The 24,850-nt window shown below is 40.5% G+C and overlaps 2 protein-coding genes across 2 annotated transcripts in view; both read right to left on the reverse strand.

The window, feature by feature from the left end:
- The window catches only part of HYDIN (HYDIN axonemal central pair apparatus protein), a 431,237-nt gene extending 421,964 nt beyond the window's left edge, over positions 1 to 9,273 (reverse strand). The window contains exon 1 of the mRNA XM_029201876.1: positions 9,119 to 9,273. The gene's annotated coding sequence lies outside the window, so the exon portion shown is untranslated. The remainder of the gene's footprint in view (positions 1 to 9,118) is intronic.
- On the reverse strand, positions 1,991 to 9,316 carry CMTR2 (cap methyltransferase 2). The gene is made up of 2 exons (XM_029201847.1): positions 9,119 to 9,316; positions 1,991 to 5,559 (listed from the first exon to the last, which is right to left on the reverse strand). The coding sequence occupies exon 2, from the start codon at positions 5,538 to 5,540 to the stop codon at positions 3,240 to 3,242; it is 2,301 nt and encodes a 766-aa protein (XP_029057680.1). The 5' UTR covers positions 5,541 to 5,559; positions 9,119 to 9,316; the 3' UTR covers positions 1,991 to 3,239.
- Positions 9,317 to 24,850: the final 15,534 nt, after the last annotated feature.

The raw sequence follows: 24,850 nt of genomic DNA on the forward strand, positions 1-24,850 counted from the left end.
TTACTGCTTGAGACGATTTTAAAAACTGAAACAAAACTAAAAATCTCCTTTTTTGTACTTTCACCTTCAAAAGCAAAAATACACTAAACGAAATATGTTGCCCTTTTTAAAAAATCAATGAAAAGTATTAAATATTTAAACATGGAAAATAAGATTTTGATTGGGTTTATAATCAATATTTTCATTTCTAAAAATGTGAGGTATTAACTGATTTCATATACCCATACCACATATAACAGTACCGTAACTAACGTTAAAACTATTCAATTAATGACCTCATCTGGAAATAAAAGATACGGTTTAAATATTTAAAAGACCCAGTATTCTCATCAAAGATAAGTAAAATAACAAAAGCATAATAAATATGTTTTTTCCAACTATCCTAATATCTTGCTTCTTTCATTACACTCCAAGATCTTTGGAGTAGAAAAAAATTTTTAATGCAAATCTTTTTAAACAAAATAATTAAAGATAGAGAAAGTCCACAAATTTGGATTTTAAATTTATTCAGAAAAGATACTGTTAACACATTTAAATATTTATGTAACATTAGGATAATATATAAAAGCCCTCACTAAAATACAAAACTGACTTTTCTCTTAGGGAGAACAAAAATCAATACTGAAGAAAGTAAATGTGTAAGACCTCTTTCTCTAAGTTTGTTAGGAAACACATTTGTGATGTTTAAATTTTCTGGCTGTTAAAAATTCCTTTCATAAAGCATCACAATTGGGACTTGCCCGGTGGTGCAGTGGTTAAGAATCCGCCTGCCAATGCAGGGGACACAGGTTTGATCCCTGGTCCGGGAAGATCACACATGCCGCGGAGCAACTAAGGCCGCATGCCACAACTTCTGAGCCGGCGCTCTAGAGCCCGTGAGCCTCAACTACTGAGCCTGCATGCCATAACTACTGAAGCCCACGCACCTAGAGCCTGTGCTCCGCAACAAGAGAAGCCACCGCAATGAGAAGCCCGCACAACGCAACAAAGAGTAGCTCCCCCCGCCGCCACAACTAGAGAAAGCCCGCACGAAGAAACGAAGACCCAACGCAGCCATAAATAAATAAACAGCATCACAATTAAGTTAAAAATCTCAAAATCTACTAAAAAGAATTTTTTTAAGAACAGTAACTAACTTGATAAACTATACAAATCATCTCTCATCTTATGGTCCTCCTCTATTTTTTTATTCATTTTTCAGACAGCATTTTTCCTTCCCTTTTTCTTAAAGAGAAATTCTTATAAATCATTGGTACCCGTCAGCTACATCCGGTTCAATATGAACTTTCCTCAAGTTGTATCTCACCTCTAGAGCAAATTTGAATCCAATAAACCAGATGAACAGCAACTGATCCCAAACACTGGATTAAAAACCAAAATACACTCTAACATACACCAGGTATGTTACATATTCCAACACAGGTTAATGTTAAAAACAACTAAGCATTCAATACTTATCTGAGGGGCTTAAAAGAAAGTGCTAGTACCAGGACCTGGACCTAGGCTTTCAACTTCATTCTAATCAAATAGTTAAGACAAGTAAAAACAAACTGAGTCATTGTACTGGACCAAATCAACCAAGGCATAAAGACTATTAAGCACAAAATGGTTTCCCAGGAGTGGTTTTTGATTCTCTCTTGGTAACCAATTTTTCTATCAGACTTCTACCATTATACAACTATAAAAGCTTCCATAAAGTCACAAGAAGAAAATCACATTTCTTTCAGAAATCTACCTCTAGTACTCCACACCCTCCCTGACAAGAAGTACATCTACCCTCTTCCTCCCTCCCTTAAGTACTCAATTTCTTTCCTGAAGCAGAGCTTCCATAAATATTGCAATATTAAGGACTAAATTTTAATGAATACAAATCAGAGGAAATGAAGGAACATTAACTCCCATTCAAACCTTCCTTTAAAAAAAATGCGTTTCCAAGTTATATTTTTAACTTCTCCCATGATTCTCTTTAAAAAACTGAACACAAAATCTCTCTGCTAATGACTTTATTCATAAATCTATAATGGAACTCAAAATAGCAAAGAACATGAAAAAATTCAGGTTAATATTTGTCAACCAAATACATCAAAGAATATATTTACTTTTCATATAACTAACAAAAATGTCTAAAATGCACGTGACAATACACATATTCTTCACTTTGCAGAATTTCAAAGTAACAAAGATCCGCTTAATTCAATTGGCCAGAATAGCCCATTTACACTGACAAATACATATAATTCAAAAGAAATCAAACGTAATTGATAAAGTAACGATCTCACGGTTAATCTTCTGGTAAAGTGCTACTTTCATACTGAAAAAAAGAATTAATGAAAATTTAAAAAATTTTAATGTTATACCATCATTCTGAAAGTGTTAAAATTTCTCTTCAGTACTCACTACATTCATCACATTCACATGTCCACATCATGAGACCATAAACATTACTTTGCAATTTAAAAAAATCTTTTTGTCCACAGATTATTTCCCAGAAGTTAAAAATTACATACCATTGCTAAGTGAAACTTTTCACTCATATAGGAGTGTTTCAGACATAATAATTTTTCATTTTTTTAAACATGATCTTTGGTTCGAAGCTGTCTTGATATCCTTTCTAGTTGGATGGTTGTGGTTAAGTAAAATATTTATAAAACAGCACAGTAGCTTCATTTAAACCACAGAAGTAAACTGGATCGATGGCCTAAAGGCAATGAATGGCATGTATCAAGATGTCTGGCATGATGAATTCCACATATCCATAACTGACATGGTCAGTATTAAAGGCAATTAGTGTTGCTGAGTAGTGGCTCACCTCCTTTCATCAAAGACCTCTATCAATTCAGTAACAGTATTAGCCACTGAAAGAAAATTAGTTGGAAAAAAAATCTAATCTGAATGAAGGCACACAGGTGCAAATCTTAAGCAGATAAATAAGACCAACTGCATAAACTGCATATGCAAGCATGGGTGTGTCCACCCCAAGCTCATACACACTTCTCATGTTTGAGATTGAATATCATCACTGCATATATTCTACCACATAGAAAACTCTATGTCTGTGAGTGTATATACCCTAGAGGTCAGAACTAGCTGATGGCTTTCCAGAAAAAGTGAAACTTTATATGATGCAAAAGTTGGCCTTTCCTCAAAATAAAAGGTTTTAAATCAACACAAAGGGATGCAATACCAGTGGAAACTGAAAGATGCCATGAAGTTAAATCTCAGAAAGGACAAGTTCAACTTCATAACTGAAGGCTGCTGATGATTTCTTCTCTCTCTCCTTGAATAATCAAATGCAAATGCCTTTTAGCAATGGTAGCATTCAAATCCCACAAAAAATCAAGTAGTGTGCCCTTAAGGAGCACCTCCATTGGCACAAACTGTAAAACCTGCTGGGGTGCATCAGAGTTAACCAAAGCGCTCAACAATTCATTCACATTCTGCAGATACTGGAAAACTGGGTTTGGAAGGTCTTGATAACCAACACAAAGCAGGACTGCACAAGTCTTCAGGGGCTCGGAAGAGGTGGGACAAGAAAACGTGATGAATCTAAAACAGCTGTGGAGTACAAAGATCAAACCAGCCATAAATCTTGTAAAACAAGAAAGTACAGGCAAAATCATAATATCTCCTGTATGAAGCTGCTGCAATGAATGTAGAAGGCAGTCCAAAAATAACTGCTGGTAAGCTGGGTCTCCATCATGAAGCAATGAACAGCTAAAAGTCATGAGTTCAGCTGACTCCAAGAGTTGAACTTCCAATGGTGTATGTATTTTGACATGTTGGAGAGCTGGAAAACCCACAAGCAGGCACTTTACTTGGTTGCTGGGTTCTACATCCTGCTCATCCTGAAGGCATTTTGTAAGGCTAAACACCTCAGAAAATACCAATTCTTCAGAAAAAATGTGACAAGAACAACAATACTGCTGTTTTGGCCTAAACTTGGAATCCAAATTCAAGGCTCCTCCCAATGACTTTTCAATTGCTTCATTAAGAGCCTTTAAAATTTCACCATCACAGAAAGGAGAACAGTTTACCCTTGGCAGTTTCTTTCCCTGTAAAATCTGCCATAAGTGACACTCAAGATTGGAAGCTGTCCCTTCTAAAAGAGCACTTTGCCCAGGATGATATGCCGTATGTTCTTCAGCCCAACTATTAAAGTACCCTTTGGCCAGCTTATCTTTCCATGAAAGGGTTTCCAGCATTTTCCTTTCATTGTAGGTTTTAAAATATCTGTTCCTCTGCCCAAACCATTTTGTATTTGTACTACAACCAATATTAGATTTTTTCACTAGCCAATTATTTCTGGAAAGAGGCTTCAATTGAAACTTTTGCATGAAATACTGCACAGCATAGTCCCTTAAACTATTCAGCTTTGCTTGTTCCCCTTTTCCCATGCACTCAAACAGACGAATGTTCTCGGAAATAGTCTCTAGCTGGTATTTATGAAAGAACACACAACATTCTTCATGTCTTTTAAGAAAAGATTCAGGAATCATGTGATGGGGAAAGAGAGCTTTCCTGGTCATTTCAGGCCCAAAATTCAGCACCATCTTAGATAAAAGAGGATAGATTGCCTCTCTTCCCTTATAGTAGAGACATACCACATAGACTTCTGAGTTTCCTGCCTTGCTGGTAGCAGGTTTGAAAACATGGACTTTGTCAAAAGAACAGTTTAGCAGGTACATCAGGTTTATGGAACAATGTTCAAACAAAGTAAACATCTTCAGAACAAAAGAGCCACCGCTTCCAAGAGTCATCAGAGCAGTGACAGCTTCACAGTAATGCAAAGAAGAGACTAAAGCTTCTTGTTCACCTGGGTTTCCTTGGCAATCAAAACTTCCATCTGCAGTGATCAAGTGAATGGTATCCATGCTGCTTATGAAATTCTGAAGTCCAGTCAGATATTTCAAGGTCATGATATCGCCGGTGTTATCTGGACCAAAGTACCAGCAACGTAAGGTATTTGCAATAAGTCGGTCATCCATAATCATCATAAGATTGTCATTTCCTTCATGGTATGGATTCAAAGTATTAGCCACCCAACTCCAATCACAGGGGAATCGATGGGATTTTAAGTAGTGATTGAGACTAGCTATAAAAGCTCCAGGAGCTTCACAAAGGTGTAGAGAATTCAGTTTTCCATTCTGAAAAGCTTCCTGTGGAATAAGTGGAAAGCTACACAAAATTTCATGAAACTTACACCATGCTTGAGTACAAAGTTCAGCGTTCACAGATTTTCTCACATGAGAAATTATTTTCCCAGCTTTATTAGTGAAAGCCGTGTGCTCATGCCACTCATCCAATTTCTTATCACTCAGTAGGTTTTTCACTTCATTTAGGGAGCTCTTCAAATCAAGAAACACATTGAATTCCGTGTGGTCACAGGTGAAAATCTCACTGGAATCTGGTAACTGCCACTCATCGTTAAGTGGCTTGCCATAAGAAAAGTTCTTGGCAAAGAGTTCAAAAATATCAGCAAGAATATCTGGGCTGAATGTCTCAGGACTTGAACCCAGTGGTAGCTTTCTGCACTTACTCATTTTCAAATTAAATTAAAATCTAGAAAAAGAAAACACACAATTAAATGAATCAAATTTATTAGTGAGTGAAATCTCATCCACAGCAAACTGGATCACAATCATGACAACCCACCAAAAATGGGAAGACTAATGTCAGCACAGTTCATTACATGATGAGGCAATCTGAAATAAAGAATAAAGGCTTTGCTATCCGACAGACCTGGGCTCAAATCCCAGCACTGCCATTTACAGCTTAGGAAGTGGCTGTGGGCAAATAACTCTACATCTCAGTTTCTTATTTAAAAAATTGAGGTATCATTTTTTTAGATGAGGATAAAACATGCTAGCATATAAAAAGCATATACCAAAGAATATTCATCAGTGACTGGCAGCTCTTATTACCAAAGTAACGCACCGAGCTCCTCTCCAAAGTTCTCCTCTACCCATCACTGAGACACTGCCCACAGGGCCCCAAACACTTACTTAGACTAAGATTCATCCCTGAACGTGACCTTCGATCAAACTCTAACAAGTGACTTTTAGCTTTTTTTAGCTCCCTCCAAATCTCACTTCCTTCCAGGAGAGGTTCCTGCACCTGAACCCAGCACTGGTCCTGTTACCAGACCTCTCTGCCACCACCCACTTACTCACCTACGAAGATTGCCAAATATGTCCTCTGTCCAGATCTCACTCTCTTGCTAAATCACACACACACTTTGGTGGTACCAAATCGCCTTTACAGGCTACCAGCAAACACTCATCACTGTATTGCTTGTCAACTGTGGTGTACCTGACAGGTTAGCCTCCTGATCACTGTTGAAACTGACCTATAGTTCACCCTGGCAGGTCTCTAAACTAGATTCCTGCTTTATATGGTTGGTCAGACAGCTCCATGCTTGTATTATAAAATATTATTTTTTGTCACAAAAACTTAATACACTTTGATAGAATAATTTTAAACTGAAGAAATATCCTTAATAATATACAAATTACAAATAGTAACCCTACATTCTGTGTTCTAACACTGCCTAAGAAACCAAAAACATCTGTCCAATGGAAAGGGATAGGGGTACAAGAGAAAGAAGCAAGGCTTAATGGCATAGTGTTGGAAAAGTTCTAAATTCCAGCAGATACAGCAATGAGTATTACACGGTACTTGTTGGCACAATGTTAATCAATAGGAGCTTCAGTTCATGACTACTGCATTTACTCAGCATATTCAATACATTCTACACCAGTCTGAAGATTAAAATGGGAGATAAAGGTGAGCGAGCAATACAATAAACAAAATAACAGCCAGAAGACTGTATTCTATTAGCATTTGTACTCTTCTCTTAACACACTTTTGCATCCTTCTGCATTTTTTTTTTTAAGCTGTACGTGGGCCTCTCACTGTTGTGGCCTCTCCCGTTGCAGAGCACAGGCTCCGGACGCGCAGGCCCAGCGGCCATGGCTCATGGGCCCAGCTGCTCCACGGCACGTGGGATCTCCCAGGACCGGGGCACGAACCTGTGTCCCCTGCATCGGCAGGCGGACTCCCAACCACTGCGCCACCAGGGAAGCCCTACATTTTGTTTAAATTATTTACAAGTCTGTCTACTCTACTAGCTTGTAAACTTCTTAAAGTAACAAGTATCTTCTTAGCCATTTCTGTTTGCCACCATATATTTACACATTGCACAAAAATTGCGGATAATCACAGTTACCCATTAATATATTTTTCTTACCTGAGATTTTTTTTTAACTGTTAGAAGCTATATTAGACAAACTTCTGAAAGATGGCAAAAAGAAGGCATTCACTAAAATCCTAAATAAAAGTAAATGAAAGTTTACTACAACAAGTTATTCTGTCCTAACTCACACTTTGCTAACTGGAAACTACAACTTTTAGATTTCAACTATATTCTATTTTGGAAAAAGTCTGATTTTAGTCATTAACTTCACATATTAATTAATGGTTGTAGGTAAGCTCTGAAATCTTACTTAAGCTAATAGGTAATTATTTTCACAGGAAAACAACTAAAGTGGTTCAAACACTCCATTGTTCTTCCCGACTACACCTGTGGAACGCAGACCAAAATTATATATTATATATTTATATATAAATTGTGTATTATATTGAATAATGTTCAGGTCAATAATCCACAAATTATCCAAACACTGTTTCCTACCATCAAATTCCCAGAATCCAACTGCTTCTCACCCACCTCCAGCTATCAGCTTCCTGATTGTAGACACTGTCAACTCTCTCCTGGATTACTCCCATAGCCTTCTCACTGGTCTCTTTGCTTCTACCCTTGCCTCCTACATTCTATTCTGAAACATACCCACCACAGTAACTTTGTAAGACCTAAGTTAGATTGTATCCCTGCTCTGCTCAAAACTGGGCTGCAGTGGCTCCCCATCTCAAAGTAAGGGCCAAAGTCTTCACAGTAACTTACAAGGCCCTTGAATATGTCTGTCCTCCACCCCCACTCCGTCTCTAACCTAATTTTCTAGTACTACCCTTCTTACTAATTGTGTTCCAGCCACACAGGCTCTCTTGCTGTTCAGGTAAGACCTCAGACACACTGCAAGGGGAAAGTTTGTCTATGCACGAGTTAGTCCCTCCGCCTGGAATGCTCTTCCCTCAGATATCTGCATAGTTACTTCCCCTACCTCCTTCAAGAATTTACTCAAGTGTCACTTCCTCTGTGAAGCCTACCCTGACATCCTAATTTAAAATTGCATCTTGCATTACCAATGGTAAAGTAAAGCTAAGAGCCTTGCTGTATTTTTTTTTCTTTTTTCCATGGCACTCTTTTCCTTCTAACATATAATTTACTTATTTATGTTTACTGTTAACTGTCTTCCCAAAACTACAACCTAAGCTCCACATGGCAGGGATCTTTGTTTTCTTTACTCACTTATCCTTCCAAGAAGTTAGAACAGTAAGCACTCAGTACACAGTAAGCACTCAATAAGTATTTATCGAATAATTGAAGGGATATCAGATTAGCACGAAAGGCACTCCTCCGATTAGGTTCTGAATGTCTTAACAATGCACTTCAACGTCACTCTAGCACCGCAATGCTTAACAACGAAAATGCTTGTGGTTTACAGGATATAAGGTAAAAGTTTCCAGTATGTGTTCCTCTGTCCCTCTCATTAAGCACTCCAAAGAGCTTTGTGGCATCATAATTCTGCTACGAGGGTCAGTATTACCATTCTTGTTTTGCAGAGTCGAGTAGGGAGTCATGTAGACCCCCTGCTCAAAGCCACGAAGGGAATACCCGCAAACTTCGCCGGCCTAACACAAAACCCGCAATATCTCATATACAATTGTTACTCCTCCAACCAACACTTAAACGAGTTTTAGAAGTGTTTCCGCCAACTCCTCCTCCTCCTAGCAACGGTGCAAATAATGCCTAGTGTGTATCCAGCGCTTTACTTTGGGCGAGGAGCACCCAAGACCTAGTTTCCTCCGGTGAAAGTGAGTCCCAAGCTCCATTCGAACGGCCCGGTCCCTGACCCGGAGGAACTTCATTCAGTTCCAGCCCCTGCCTAACCCACTGGAAAGTCGAAGGAGGACCCGGGCTCGGAACCAGGGCCTGGATTACCTTCGCTCACGCCCACCTCAGCCCCCAGAGTCTACAGAGGCTGCGCTTCACTCCCTCTCCTCACTCGAGGAGGGCATTCTCCACTTCCGCTCGTGGGGATGATTTCCGGAAGCGTCGCTCCTTCAGGCCTTCCGTGTCTCCGACACAGGGAAGGGAGGTGCCGCGCCGGGAGGCCGGGAAGGAGGCAGGGACCTGCCCTCCTTACTCTAGTGCTGCAGGACACGCGGAGCAGAAGCACTCCTCCAGGATGCGCCGCCGCCGAAAGTCGGCAGACGGCGGCCCGAGAGCCCGGACACAAGCTCGCGCATGCGCCTCAAGGCCCGGCTGGCGTCACACGTCAACGTTACGCACGCCGGCGACTCTCACAGCGCCGAGACCTCGGCTCTCTAGGTTTCGCTTCTCCGCAGGTGCAGAAGCTGGGAAACTCCAGCCTCCCGCCCCAAGGCTGCTATGGCAACTGCGCGCACAGGCGGAGCGTCCTTTGGCCCTGCCCCCTCGAGGTGGAGGCGTGGGATGGGGCGGGGCCAACCTGTCCGGGACACGCTGGCCCCGCCCACCTGGGCCCTGGGCAGAGGTTTTCTTTTGCCGTTGGGTAGAATTGAACTCCTAGTACTGCTTGACTTCAAACTGGTGCTCAGAAGAACATGAGAAAAGCCAAGCTAGGGAAACTACGAAATAACACTCTGTTATCATAACATACATATATTTATAAACCTATAAGAAAAGATAACCTCAGAAGAAAAATGGGAGATTTGAACAGGCCATCCAAAACAGTAATATAGCCAATAAGGATATAGTACAAAGCTGTTTAACTTTTTAAAAAATAATTAGAAATGTTTTCTTTTCACTCAACTTAGCAAAGATTTTAAAAGATCGATAATAGCTACTTTTGGTGAGAATGTGGAGAAACAGGTTTACATACTGTGAGGGAGAGTGAAAATTGGTACTACCTTACAAAATGGCCTTGCACCTTAGCCCAGCTATTCCCACTCCTAGCAATTTATCTTTAGAAAACAAACAACTGGCACTCACTTTGGACAAAATGTTTATTACAGCACCTTAATTACATCAATAACAAAACCTGGTTACTCTAAATGTCTGCTATAAGGAAATTAAATTCTTTATGGTACATCCATATAATGAAATACTATGCAGCCATTAATAGGCCATATGTGCCAACAGTATTGTATGAAAATAGAATATAGAACTGTGTGTAGAGTTTGATCCATTTATGTAATATATATATACACACATATATATGTATATATACACATATATGTATGTGTATATATATATCGATGTATATATATGTGTGTGTGTGTGTATATATATATATATATATATATATATATATATACACACACATTTTTTACAAGTCTTCCAGGACATGCATCAGTGGAGAAAAAAGTCTTTTCAAAAAAATGGTGCTAGGACATTTGGATATCTATATGGAAAAAACTCTATTTGGACTCTTACCTCACATAATAAAAATAGATTTCATTTGGATTGCCAATCTACATTTTAAGGATCAAACAATAACTCTTTTAGCAGAAAATATAAGAGGACATCTTCGTAACCTTTAAATAGGCAAAAAGTTTATAACAGGATGGAAAAAGCACTAATCATAAAGAAAAAAATATATAAATTGAACTACATTAAAATTAAGAATGTTGGGCTTCCCTGGTGGCGCAGTGATTGAGAGTCCGCCTGCCGATAGGGGGCACGCGGGTTCGTGCCCCGGTCCGGGAGGATCCCACATGCCGCAGAGCGGCTGGGCCCGTGAGCCATGGCCGCTGAGCCTGCGCGTCCGGAGCCTGTGCTCCGCAACGGGAGAGGCCGCAACAGTGAGAGGCCCCGCGTACCGCAAAAGAAAAAAAAAATTAAGAATGTTTATTCATCATAAGACAGCACTGAGAGTGAAGAGGCAACCTATAGAGTGAGAGAAGATATTTACCATACGAATATGTGACAAAGGACTTGTATCCAGAGTATATAACTCCTACAAATAAATGAGAAAAGATGTCCCAGTGGAAAAATGGGCAAAGACCAGAAAAAAACTTCAAAAAGATGGTATCCAAAAGGCCAATAAACATATGAAAAGATGCTTGACCTCATGTTTTGGGGAAAATGTAAACAAAACCCAAAATGAAATACAATTACACATCTACTAGCTAAAATGAAACACTGAAAATATAATTGTTGGAGAGTTTGAGGGATGACCAATGGAAAGCTATTTGTAAGAAAAAGATCTTCCAAGATCTTCCAAACTCACGGGTTGTTTGCCTTTTTCAATTTTTTCGAGGTATAATATATACCGTCAAATGTTCAGATCTTAAGTGTACTACTCAACCATTTTTGCCAAAGGCCTATTAAATATTCCAGAAATTTCCCTTGAGCCCCTTCCCAATCTCCCACTGCTTTCTAACACTATAGTTTAGTTTTGTCTGTTCTAGAATGTCATATAAACTCTATCATTACAGTTTATAATTTTTAGTTTCCAGCCCCTTTCCATTCAGTGTAATTTTTTTTTTATATTGTAGGGGAGAAAAAGAATCTTTCTCTTCTACCCTTCTAGGTTTTTGGCTGGGGCTCTGTAACAAAAGATATATTGACGAAAGAAAGGCATATAAATTTATTAATGCTTTTTGTGACATGGAAGCCTTCACAAGGAAATGAAGATCTGAAGAAACTGTTTTTACACTAGGATTTTGGGTTTGTTTGGTTTTTTTAATATATTTATTTATTTACTTATTTTGGCTGCATTGGGTCTTCGTTGCTGTGCTTGGGTTTTCTCTAGTTGCGGTGAGCGGGGGCTACTCTTCGTTGCAGTGCGCGGGCTTCTCATTGCAGTGGCTTCTCTTGTTGCAGAGCACGGGCTCTAAGGCGTGCAGGCTTCAGTAGCTGTGCCTCGTGGGCTCTAGAGCGCAGGCTCAGTAGTTGTCGCACACGGGCTTTGTTGCTCCATGGCATGTGGGATCTTCCCGGACCAGGGCTCAAACCCATGTCCCCTGCCTTGGCAAGCAGATTCTTAACCACTGCACAACCAGGGAAGTCCTATACTAGGTTTTTATACTAGGACCTGAGTGTTTTTATATAGGTTTGATGAGAAGTGGAAAGTCGTGGGAAAATGTGACAAATGAGTATGAGCTAAGAGTGGCAAACTGGGGGAAATTTAGCAAGGTACGTTCATTTAAATTCCTGTTGGAGTCCTTCCATCTTTGGAGATAAGGATGTTTCTTTCCTCCAGGCACAGGGAGGGCATCTCTCACACAAGGTTCTTATGACCTGCTTCAGAGCAAGGTCAGAGAGTCTTTCCTGCACCTACCATTTCTTAAATTCCTTTAGCTTAAAGTATTCAGTATGCCAAGACACCATATTTGGTGGTAGTGTGTTCTGAACCCTGACAATAATCATCCATGTTGTCTTCCGTATCTGTAGTTTGTTCCTTTTTATTGATAAGTAGTATGCCATTATATGGATAGACCACAGTTTAATTATCTATTCTCCTACTGATGGACATCTGAGTTCTGTTTCCAGTTTGCGGCTATTAGGAATAAACCTGCTGTAAGCATTCCAGTACAAGACATTTTGGTGAGCATATGTTTTCTTTACTCTTGGGTAAATACCTAGCCATCATATGGCTGTGTAATGAAGTAGATCAGGGTTTCTCAACCTTAGCATTATTGTCATTTTGAGAATCACCAAGGGAGATGTACGTGGAACTCTCCAAACAACCCCCAAACAGTTTTCTCAAGTGCTCGCACCATTTTACATCTCTACCCACAGTATGTGAGCATTCTGGTTGCTTCACACCCGCACCAAATTTTGGTGTTGTGAATCGTTATTATTTTAGCTATTGGTGGGAAATGGCTGCTTTTTACATCTGATTCTTAATAAATAGTAATTAAAAACTAAAAGCTGTGGATATTGTTCTTTCATGGGACCAAAGACTAGATAAAGGATATGTAATCTCTTAAACACAATCACTATGTTCCCCAAAGTTTATAAATATAATCAGGAATATTCCAAATAACAAAGCTTATAGTGAGCCTGTCTTTACTAAAATAATCACAACATTAACATTTTTTGAGTACATAATATGTGCTAAGCGCTGAAAACTGCCGTTTTTCATTTCCTTGTCTCAACAGCTCTATGAGGTCAATATATGTATTGTCCCCATTTTTTTTTTTTTTTTTTTGCGGTATGCGGGCCTCTCACCACCGTGGCCCCTCCTGCCGCGGAGCACAGGCTCCGGACGCATAGGCCCAGAGGCCACGGCCCACGGGCCCAGCCGCTCCGCGGCACGCGGGATCCTCCCGGACTGGGGCACGAACCCGCGCCCCCTGCATCGGCAGGCAGACCCCCAACCACTGCGCCACCAAGGAAGCTCCTGTCCCCATTTTATGAACAGGGAAATCAAGGACCAAAGTGATTAAGCAATTTGCTGAAGGTCATGCAGTCAGTCAGCAGTGGAGTCAAGGTTTGGACCTAGGTCTGCCTGACTTCAAGGCCAATCTGTTCTGCAGAGAATTCCTAGAAATTGCCTCCAGTAATTTAAAAACAACTTTATAGTCCACATTCATGGCCAGAAATGCTTACAGTAGGCCAGTAATTTAATTTTAAAAAAAAAGATGAATTTTATTCATTTTGTCCTAAAAAGCAGGAAGGTAGATTGTCGCAAAGTTTTTGGAAAACATGAAATATAATGAATGAATGAAATTAGTATTTAAACCTTTGCAAAGTTCAAAGAAAACAACCAGGCCTTGCACTAATGTATTTGCAAATTTGTATTAAAATGCAGTTATGTGAATGCATTTAGTTTCAACTTTTTAAAATATATTTTGATGATCATACACAGTACCTGAGTGGAAGCTAGCTACAATTAGTTATTCTTTCCAGTTCCTGAGTGTTCCTTATATTCAACTGGCATGACTACAACATAAGTAGCATCCAAGAATTGAAACAACTGGCTCCCTGGCCTCTACTCTGATTATAATTCTGTCAAAGCAAACAAAAACTAAACTGCTTCTGTGATCATTTATCACCAATCAACTTGCTGAGTCTCTAATTACATCCTCAGATTCTGTGAGGTGACAATGTACAAATCGTGGTTCCAAAACCCCAGAGGGAGTTTTCTGGGGTGATGGAAATGTTCTATATCTTGACAGGGGATTTAGGTTAAGAGGTATATGTATCTGTCAAAACTCATCAAATGGTACAATTCACATTAGCATTTCACTAAGTATAAATTCTGCTTTAAAAAAAAAAAAAGAGCCACAAATAAATATTGAGCTCTAGGTTAACCATTTGCATGCTGAAATGTTTAGGGGAGAAGTATACTACTACATCTGCCCCTTACTTTGAAATGTGCTACACATAAGATGGGTTGATGGATGGAGAAAAGGACGGATCGATGATAAAGTGAGTATAGCAAAATGTTCACGACTGTAGAATCTAGGTGGTGGACACGTGGCTGTTCACTATATAATTCTTTCAGCTTTTCTCTTTTGAAATTTTTCATAATAAAATATTGGGGGAAATAAACAGAGATTCACAGCATGAAAGGCAAAAATGGCATCTCTTTCCACTAAAAAACAAATAAATACATACAATGAGTATCTAGTACTTCCCATTAATGCAGTAAAGAGAGCCTCTAAGTGAGCTTTAGGTGAACAGCTTCGATTTGGTGAAGACCAAGTGAATGTCTTTATGGCTCACTCATTTGACCCACTTACCTGACTTAGTGAACAGCATTCAGGCTTGGTTTTGACGATTACACAATCTTAAACTGTTCCTATTCTTTGTCACATAGCGTTCTGCTTCCTCTCTTCCTTCCACATGGAATGGACTTGTTGTTCAAAGGCAGCAAGCTAAGGGAACATTGACACTGAAATTTCAGAAGTCAATAAAGGTTATAAACCTGATAATAAGTCTTCCAATTTCCCTCATGACGACCTTCCACTAGATCTTTAAATTGTATTCTGATCAAAATTCTCATGCAGCGCCTTAAACTGTCAAAATACAATGTTAAAAAGAGAAAATATAGTAAAAATTATAACCAATTTGTCTATTCAGCCATTGGTTAGAACTTGTACATGGCGGTATTTGTGGAAAAGTGCTTGAAAACAGCAGCCTATAGTCTATTTTTTTCTTACTGTTTGGAAACTAAACAAAAATTATTAAAGCAAATCAACTAATTTTTAAGCATAAATGCAAGAATTTTAAATATCTGATCATTAAAGCAGTTTTTGTCTATCTTTGGTGCTGTAAACATAGCTAAACTTCATTCTGCATTTTAAAATATTCAGGACTAAAACTCAATATGAAATGTCTTTCATAAAATTTATTTTTTAACAATTTATGTTTTTTTTCTCATATAGTTAATTTAAAGTTAACTAAACAGAGTGAGTAACTTACTAAAGGAAGAGAAGTCAAAATGCGTTTTTATATGTTATGAATAGCATTCAAGATTATATTTAAATGAACTTTAAAACAAGATTTATAATACAGTCATTGATAATATGCTGACCTAAAATATGTTTTTACTTAAAATTAATTCTTTATTTTATTTTTGTAGAAATGACCAAAATGACTTTTTTTAAATGTAAGGGTTTAAGAGAGGATATATATTACCGTGAGATGGTCTCAGGAGGTTAAAAAAAAAATTAGTTGGGAAACACTGACATGTGGAATAGAATACAAGACATGGCCCACCCTTGAAGCATTAAGCAATTCATTGCAGACACGATGTTAAAAAATAAATAACATTATACAACTAAGTACTGTATCGTACAGTACAGGTTAAGTGTTGTAGGAGTCTAAAGAAAGGGGGAACTAGTAATGAAAAGATAGGGGAAAGAGACTTTAATTTTTCCCTTAAAAGGATGTTATTATTTGGGGAGAGGGAAAATAACATAAGTGAAAAAACAGGGAAGAGGAAGGATAATTGCAGAAAAGGGACAGAAAGTTAATAAGATTAAAACGCTATATAGGTGGTATCTTAGTTCAGGCTGCTATAACAAAATACCATTGACTGGGAATCTTAACCAATGGAAATTTGTTTCTCACGGTACTGGAGGCTGCGAAGTCTAAGATCAAGGTGTGGGCAGATATAGTTCCTGGTGAGGGCTCTCTTCCTGGCTTGCAGAAGGCTGCCTTCTCACTGTGTCCTCACAAGGCAGACAGAGAGTGAGCAAGCTCTCTGGTCTCTTCTTATAAGGGCACTAATCCCATCATGGGGACCCCCCTCTCATGAACTCATCTAAACCTAATTACCTCCCAAAGGCCCCACCTCCAAATACCATCACATTGAGGGGAAGGGCTTCAACATATGAATTTTGTGAGGACACAATTCAGTACACAGCAGGTAGTGAAGAACCAGAGTATAGAGGACCATTGAAGCCAGACTGAGGTGCCAGAATCTGCAGCAATAGAACATGGTCAAGAAGAAAAGAAATAACTAAGTTTGGTTCTTAGAGAGTTAGGGATGGTAGAGGAATAGCCAAGCAGAAATATCCTGGAGGGAGTTTGAAATCAATGGGTGGCTGAAATTCAGGTGAGAAAACTGAACTGAGGTAACACTCAACCCAGTGAATTTTTAAGTACTTTGTTATTATTTATTATTAACATCCATTGTGATACTTCATTCAGAAGTGAAATCCATACCAAAAGTTGTTAAAAGCACTAGCCCTGGGGATTCTTTCTGTTAACAGCTCACCTAACACTGTCCCTCCTTGGGCTCAATACGGCTTCTCTTTTTGAACGGTTAAGCATATCAGCTCTAGCATCTGAGCGCCTAGATTAAAATCTTCATCTAGAGCTCTGTGACCTCGGGCAAGAAAAATCTCCAAGGGTCTCACTGAGGATTAACAAATAAATGTAAAGTGCTTAGTACAGGGTTTTTGCACTTAGCCCATATCTGACAAATGTTAGCTGCTCCTGAAAAATGTCTATTCTTTTCTGGAAGATAGGGTGCTAAATTCAGGCCCTCCTTGCAGTGTTCCTTCTTTTGCTGTTTCTTTTTTTATTCAAAATCCTTAATAGAGCAGGAGAGGAAAAGAGGGAGGGAGACTAAGGAAGAGAAAGGGAAAACTGAGAAGACAATTGAGACCAAATTATTTCACATCTGTCACTGAGAAGCTGCCAGATGTATCTGCTTTCTGTCTTCAACAATTTGGGCAGGTTTTAAAGAACAGAAAGAGGGCCAGCTGTAAAATGAATAAGCACATGAATCAACATGGCTGCATCTCGAAAACAGTGTAGAATGATGAAGGCAAGTGGCAGCAGTTTTACATTGCTTTACCATTGGTGTAATGTTTAAAAACACACGTAACAATTCTGTTTAATGTTTATTGATACAAACATAGTAAAAATATAAAAACACAGATGAGGAGGATGCACACTATAACTTCCAGAGAGTGGTAAGCTCTGGGAAGACAGAAGGGATGGGAAAGAAGCACAAAAGGGACCTCGACTGTATCTGTAATGTTTTTATTCTTTTTATTAAGCACTGAAGCAGTGGCAAAATATTAGCACTTTAAAAATCTAGGTAGTAGATACATGGGTGTTATATTATTCTCATTACTTCTTTGAATGTCTGAAATATTCCCTAAAAATTTTAAACATATAAAAGAGGACAATCTGCCTCATTGTTAAATCCATTCAAACTCCCACACACTGTAGAAGTCGAGTTGTTCAGCTAAATCACATGTATGAATGATTTTCAGGAATGAGTCTGCTTCTCAGAATCAATTTGAAAAGAGTATAATGAATCTATTAAAAATAGGCTATGTTTTGTGTCATGTTTATGTTACCAAAAGAGATTTCAAATTCTGATATCTCGGTTGAATTACACATACTACCATATTATTGAGTTTTTCTTTCATTTTATTTAATTAACAGTTGATAGTAAGACCACGTTACAATTTGGGGGTGCTTTGTAATTAACAGATTGGTTGTGTATACCTTAAGATTGTATATACCTTAAGAGTGTGTATACCTTAAGATCACCAATGGGTTTCATCACAGGGGCAAACCCTGATTGATGGTGGCTGCCTAGAGTGCTGTGTTGAGCCAATTGTGAAACAATATCTGGGCTCCGCTGGACAGGCAACAATCACCTAGGGAGGTATGTCAAGGGCAGAGTGGTAGAATGGGGCCCTGTGTGTCCCACTGATACTCCTGACACTTTCCTGATTCTCCTTCTGCCTCTCTCACTGTTTTTTCTCCATCTACCTTCACCTACCCCTTCTATCTTGGTGCTTCCAAGAATTTCCCCTCCCTCATTCCCCTTGATCTTCACTCAGCCTGCAACAGTCCCTGGCTGATTTCATCTTCATCCACAGCAGCCCTACATGCTGATGAGTTCCTCCTCTTCTGTTTACCTGTGAAGCCTTCCCAGGTCCATCTGGGCCAGGTGAGACACCCGCGCCCCGCTTTCATCCCCATGGCATGCACAGAGCATTTCTCTCTCAGTATTCCAACTATTTGTTTACCCATCTATCTCTGCTGTTGGGCTTTGAAAGAACAAGCCTGGGTCTTATTGATCTCTGCACTCCCAGCTTCGGGCACACAGTGAGCAATCAACAAATGTTTGTTAAATGAAAGAATGATTTAATGAATGGTGTCCTTATTTTGCAGAAAAGGAAACAGACTCAGAAGTTGGGGTTTTCTCAAGGTTTTCCTTCCTCCAAAACATCCCCATCTTTCCTCTAGAACAGAGGTTGACAAACATTTTCTGTAAAAAAAGCCAGATAGTAAATATTTTCAGCTTTGTGGGCCATAAGGCCGCTGTCACAACCATTTAACTCTGATGTTGTAGCTGGAAAGCAAACATAGACATGGCTGTATTGAAGTACAATTTTGTTACAAAAGCAGGCAGTAGGCCAGATTTGGCCCATAGGCCATAGCTTGGGGACCTTGCTGTAGAAGATGGTAAAATAGACACTCCTATGTCTCTGGTTCCTTCACTGAACATCCTCTCTGCCTCAACCCAAATCCCAGAATCCTGATTCCGGTGTATCCATAGTCCCTGTTGGAGTTAGGTCAACAATCCCTTCATACCTCCAAACCAAGGAGTTGAGGAAGGCTTATGAGAAAACTGGCCGCAAAGCTGGGATCAGAAGGGAGGAGAGGACCTTGTTGACAATGGCTCTCAATAGACCTAGAGGAATCCAAGCCCAACTGATCCACATCCTCCTTGATCACTTGTTTTGGGTTTTTTTTCTTTGTTTGTTTGTTTGTTTTTCGGTACGCGGGCCTCTCACTGTTGCGGCCTCTCCTGTTGCGGAGCACAGGCTCCGGACGTGCAGGCTCAGTGGCCATGGCTCACGGGCCCAGCCGCTCCGCGGCATGTGGGATCTTCCCGGACCGGGGCACAAACCCGCGTCCCCTGCATCGGCAGGCAGACTCTCAACCACTAGGCCACCAGGGAAGCCCCACTTGTTTTGTTTTTGTATCCATTCAGCCAGTCTGTGTCTTTTGGTTGGAGCACTTAATCCATGATCACTCATTTTTGAATCCCCTTAACATTTCGAAATGAAAAGAGGTCCATTTCTTGGGTACAGTGGACAAAGAAGAAAGTGGAACGAATAACTCCTTTCTATTCCCCCAACTCCCTTTCTGTGTTTCCAAATGACTAGTCTTCTTCTCTTCCAGAGACTACCTCAAACTTCTCCCACTCTTCTCATATTTCCTACCCTATCGTCCTCTCATTCACTGTCAGGAGATGACCTCATCTCCTCCTTCACAAAGGAAATAGAAACCATCAGAAGAGAACTCCTTCAGAATTCTGCCACTCATCCCAAACTTATCTGTACCCACTCTCTATTCCTTTTTTTTTTTTAATTTATTATTTATTTTTGGCTGCACTGGGTCTTCGTTGCTGCGCGCGGGCTTTCTCTATTAGTGGCAAATGAGCGCTACTCTTTGTTGCGGTGTGCAGGCTTATTGTGGTGGCTTCTCTTGTTGCGGAGCACAGGCTCTAGGGCATGCGGGCTTCAGTAGTTGTGGCACGTGGGCTCAGTAGTTGTGGCTCGCAGGCTCTGGAGCGCAGGGGCGGTAGTTGTGGCACACGGGCTTAGTTGCTCCGCGGCATGTGGGATCTTCCCGGACCAGGGCTCGAACCCCTGTCCCCTGCATTGGCAGGCGGATTCTCAATCACTGCGCCACCAGGGAAGCCCCTCTCTCTATTCTTTCTTTTAACTTTTTATTTCTTTTTAAAATTCTCTTCCCATTTAGGTTGTTACATAATATTGAGCAGAGTTCCCTGTGCTATACAGTAGGTCCTTGTTGGTTATCCATTTTAAATATAGCAGTGTGTACATGTCAATCCCAAACTGCCTAACTATCCCTTCCTCCTTCCCTTCCCCCCTGCACTCTCTATTCTTCCTGCCATAATGCAATAGGTGTCTAAGACTAATCCCTCCTTCTCTCCTCTGTGTCCCGGGTCTTTCCACCTTCTCAGGGAATGTGATTCCATCAATCATTTCTCTATCCTGTATCTCTCGGTCTCTCTCTCTGAACTTCATCCCAAAGGCGCAGAGGAGCCTCTCTCCTGGTTCCATCAACATTTACATATGCGTGTCTCTACCATCTTGAAAATAAGTCTCTCAAACTCGTGACTTGCTCCAATCATTGTCCTATCTCTCCCCTACTTCCTTCATGGCCAAAGTTCTTGAAAGAGCTGTGTGATCATGGTTTTCACTTCATCATCTCCCAGCAATTCTTCAACTCATGAAAAATGTTTCTCCTCTATCATATCCCTGAAACTCTCTCCCTGAAGACCTGAAATAACCTTGTTTGTTGTTACATCCAACCTGGAATTCTTTGTCCTTATCTTTACTGAACTCCTGACACTATTCAACACTGTGGTCTTCCTTCTTCAAACATTCTCTTTCTGTGACTTTGGCAACAACCTCCTGGTTTTCCTCCTATGCTCATTCTTCCTTAAGCTTCTCTGTAGGCTCCAGTACCACTGTCTATGCATTAAATGTTGGTGTCCTCAGAGTTCTCCACTAGGCCTTCTATTCTACCCTCCTCAGTCTACATGCTCCCCTAGGATGTCTCGTCAAATTTCCAGGCAATCCTTAAATAACGTGATGATTCTCAATGTTACTTGTTCAACCCAGAGCTCACTGCTGAGGCTACAGCCAGCTGGCCAACTGCCTAACAGAATTAGAAATTATCCCTCTTCTCCTTTATTCACCACATCCAGTCCCATCTTTACAAAGCATTATCTTGACCCCACCATCCCAGCCAGCTACCTCCCCTTTTCTTCACCCCATATGCAACAGCGTTTCTTGAAAATTCTCTTAAACTCTTCAATCAGGCTTACTACTATACAACGCCATTGAAACAGCTCTTGTCAAGATCACTCATGACTCCTGCATTGCTAAAGGCAGTGGACAATTTTCAAGTCTCATCTTACTTTGATCTCTCAGCAGCATTTGACACAGTTAGTCACCTACTTTTCCTTAATATCCATCCTTCACTTGGCTTCTGCTGGTTTACCTCCTTCCTCACTGACTTTCCTTCTCAGTCTTCTTTGCTCATTTCTCCTTTCTCCCTGACTCTTAACATTGGGGTTAACAAAGGCTCATTTCTTGGCCCTCTTCTCTACACTAATCCCCTGAGAGATCTTATCCAATCTCAAGCCATAAATGTCATCTCTAGATCTATGATTCCTAGATATATATATATATATATATCTTCAATCCAGACCTCTCTTCCAACCTCTATTCTCTTATATACAACTGCCTGCTCAACTTTTCCACTTAAATGCATCCTAGGCATCTCTGATCAAACCGAGATCCAATTCCAGTCCCAAACACCTCTTCTGCCCACAGCCTTCCACATGTCAATAGATGGGAACTCACTCTCCCAGTTGTACAGGCCCAAACCTTGGTCTCATCATATACAAGTTAACTCACTTCCTTTTATTATGCTTTCTCCATTTGTGTCTTTTTACCATGGTTTCAAGAATTTTTTTTCGAGAGGGCTCCTAGGTACAAAGCTTGAGCAAGCTTAAAAATGTCTCCTTTATTCTCAAAGGATATTTAGACTTTCTTTCCCTCATAAGTTTGTAGAATTTGTTCCATGATCACCTGGTAATGAGTATTGCATTAGTTCTTCTTTCCTGACCTCTCCATTCATCTTGTGATTTGTTGAATTTCATCACTGAAGTAGGTGGGTTTTTTTTTTTTTCAAACTCTTTTCTTATTGAATTCATGTTAATTTCCTCTGTAGCTCAAAGCAATTGCAGGGAACTTTAACTAGCTTCCTTGTTTTTTTTGTTTTTTTTTTTTGGCATCTATTTTACGCCTGCTGTGCTCATTTAACTTTTTTTTTTTTAACATCTTTATTGGAGTATAATTTCTTTACAACGTTGTGTTACTTTCTGCTGTATAACAAAGTGAATCAGCTATATTCATACGTATATCCCCATATCCCCTCCCTCTTGTGACTCCCTCCCACCCTCCTTATCCCACCACTCTAGGCGGTCGCAAAGCAGAGAGCTGATCTCCCTGTGCTATGCGGCTGCTTCCCACTAGCTATCTATTTTACATTTGGTAGTATATATATGTCAATGTTACTCTCTCACTTCGTCCCAGTTTACCCTTCCCCCTCCCTGTGTCCTCAAGTAACTCTTCCTTTCATTTCACTCACCTGCAGAATGCTTCCTTAGTTACCATGTTGCTTCATGTTGCTCATGCTTCAAATGTACAGCTCTACCCAGTTCTTCATTCTGCTTTGTAGAAAGAGGATGACAACTCCTTAACCTTATCTAGGACCTTTCTTCCCCCCTTCCAGCTACATTCTGAGGCCAGGGAACTGTATTCTGTCCACTTTCCTATAGCCTGAGGGCAGGAACTTGGGAACGAGCTTGGCAAACTTCCTGCAGCCTTTGGTATAGGACTGGGCTTACCTTCCCTTCTAAGATTTTGTCAACGTCCAGGCCGGGGCACCCCCTTTCCATGGGGGTGGGGGAGGGGCGGGTGTCCTCGGGCGTCATCGCAGTTCCCTGACGCATCATGGAATCCTGGTAGATGATAACACCTGGGCACTTTTCCTGGCTCAGGAAAACCTGAGGTCATAGGTGGAAACCTCTACTCTTGGAAGAGATTTCCTTGCCTTTTCTCTAAGTTCCCTACTCCCAATTTTGTCAGCTTCTATTCAAATCAGGGGCGTCGGTGGGAATTCTCAAGGTTGTGCACCTTCCTTCCTTTCTTTGTGTCACTCTCTGGGGAAAGGGGGATGTAAGGGCTGCACTAAGTCACACCAGAATCTGCTTTTCTTTTTGTCGGGCGCTCTTCAGTTTATAGCATGAGGACAAGGTCTTTTCCCTTGTTTGGTTGTTGCTGGCAATTATTTTTAACTGGTTTATTTCACTGAGTGATGGGGACAGTGATTCTGGAAGCAAAAAAGTGGTTTTTTTTAATTGTTTGGAGACTGGCCATTCCACTCTACCATCCTTAGGGACAGGGTTGGGTGCGGGAGGAGATGAAATGTGGTGAACTTACACAGACCCCAGCCTGGTGGCAGTGGCAGGCTCTTCTCAGGGAGCCTGGTATTTTTTTTTTCGAAGGATATCTGGCTACCACAACCCTCATTTACTCTTTCTGCTGCCCTGTGTTTTCTCAGCAAGGAGTAGTGTCACCCTTAACACAGAAAGGGCTTCTATTGTACTTGACTTTAGAACAGCACAAGTGGGAGAACCAGGAAGCTGCTCTCCACTCAGCAACCAGGCTCAGGAAGGAAGCAGCCCAGCAGTGTGAAGGGGTGGAGATGAGAGTAGGCGGGCTGAGCCCCAGGCACTGTAATAAAGACACACCGTGACAGAAGGAGACGGGTGGGAAATCCGGGCTTGGGCAGTGGTCTTGGGATGGAGTGGGGGAAAAGACGGAGGTGAGATGGGTGGGAGATCTGCAAATCTGACATCTCCCATCATCACCCAAGGTCCACAGCTGCCAGTGGGAGAAAACCAGCATCCCCGAGGAGCAATGAAAACATGGCAACTGAGCACTGGAGCTTCGAATTAGTGAGCAAATCCCAAGAAAACTCTGACACAATGGGCTTTGGCCTCAGAAGGCAGAAACCTTTTAAGTGCCAATGATCGTCGCCCTGCTCTTCATCTTAGGCTCTGTCTCGGTGACGGATGGCCACCCGCGTAGTGCCCTGGCATTTCGAAGCACAAAATAATTGGCTGCAGAAGGTTGTCGGATGCCTTTGTGGGAAGGAAGCTGCAAAAACAAATTCTATCAACTCAGATATTTTTTGATATTTGGAAGCGGAGAGCACAAATTCTGTTATGTGACTTCTCCACGATATGAAATTGTTCTTTACTATAAAACCAAAAAGAGTAAAATGAAAACAGCCCTCCATATTTAGCAGTTAAATAGCCATTTGCTTTAAAGGGATTTCTGGATGTTTTTTGTTCCTCTCTGTATCATCCCTGTAAAGGGCATAGAGTTCTCCACTTCTTTGAAGGAGAAACTGAAGCAACAATAACCCAAGAGTATAGAGTTAGCAGAGCTGTGAAAGCTTAGTAACAGTAGCTACACTATTGATATTGCTAATATTAGTTAATGAACAAATGAATATTAATGTAGTTAAACTTAATGCTGGCACTGGGTTACTCATTTAGTCCTCCCAACAACCAGATTATTACCATTATCTCTATTTTACAGAAGAGAATGTGACTTGAACAGGTTCAAGAGCTTGAACAAAACCACA

The sequence above is a fragment of the Monodon monoceros genome, unplaced genomic scaffold (genome assembly GCF_005190385.1).
Source record: "Monodon monoceros isolate NGI ecotype Baffin Bay Population unplaced genomic scaffold, NGI_Narwhal_1 Super_Scaffold_10, whole genome shotgun sequence".
NCBI lineage: Eukaryota > Metazoa > Chordata > Mammalia > Artiodactyla > Monodontidae > Monodon > Monodon monoceros.

Bases quoted from the DNA above. Each gene is read 5' to 3' on its own strand.
- CMTR2 (XM_029201847.1), bottom strand. From the start codon at position 5,540: ATGAGTAAGTGCAGAAAGCTACCACTGGGTTCAAGTCCTGAGACATTC.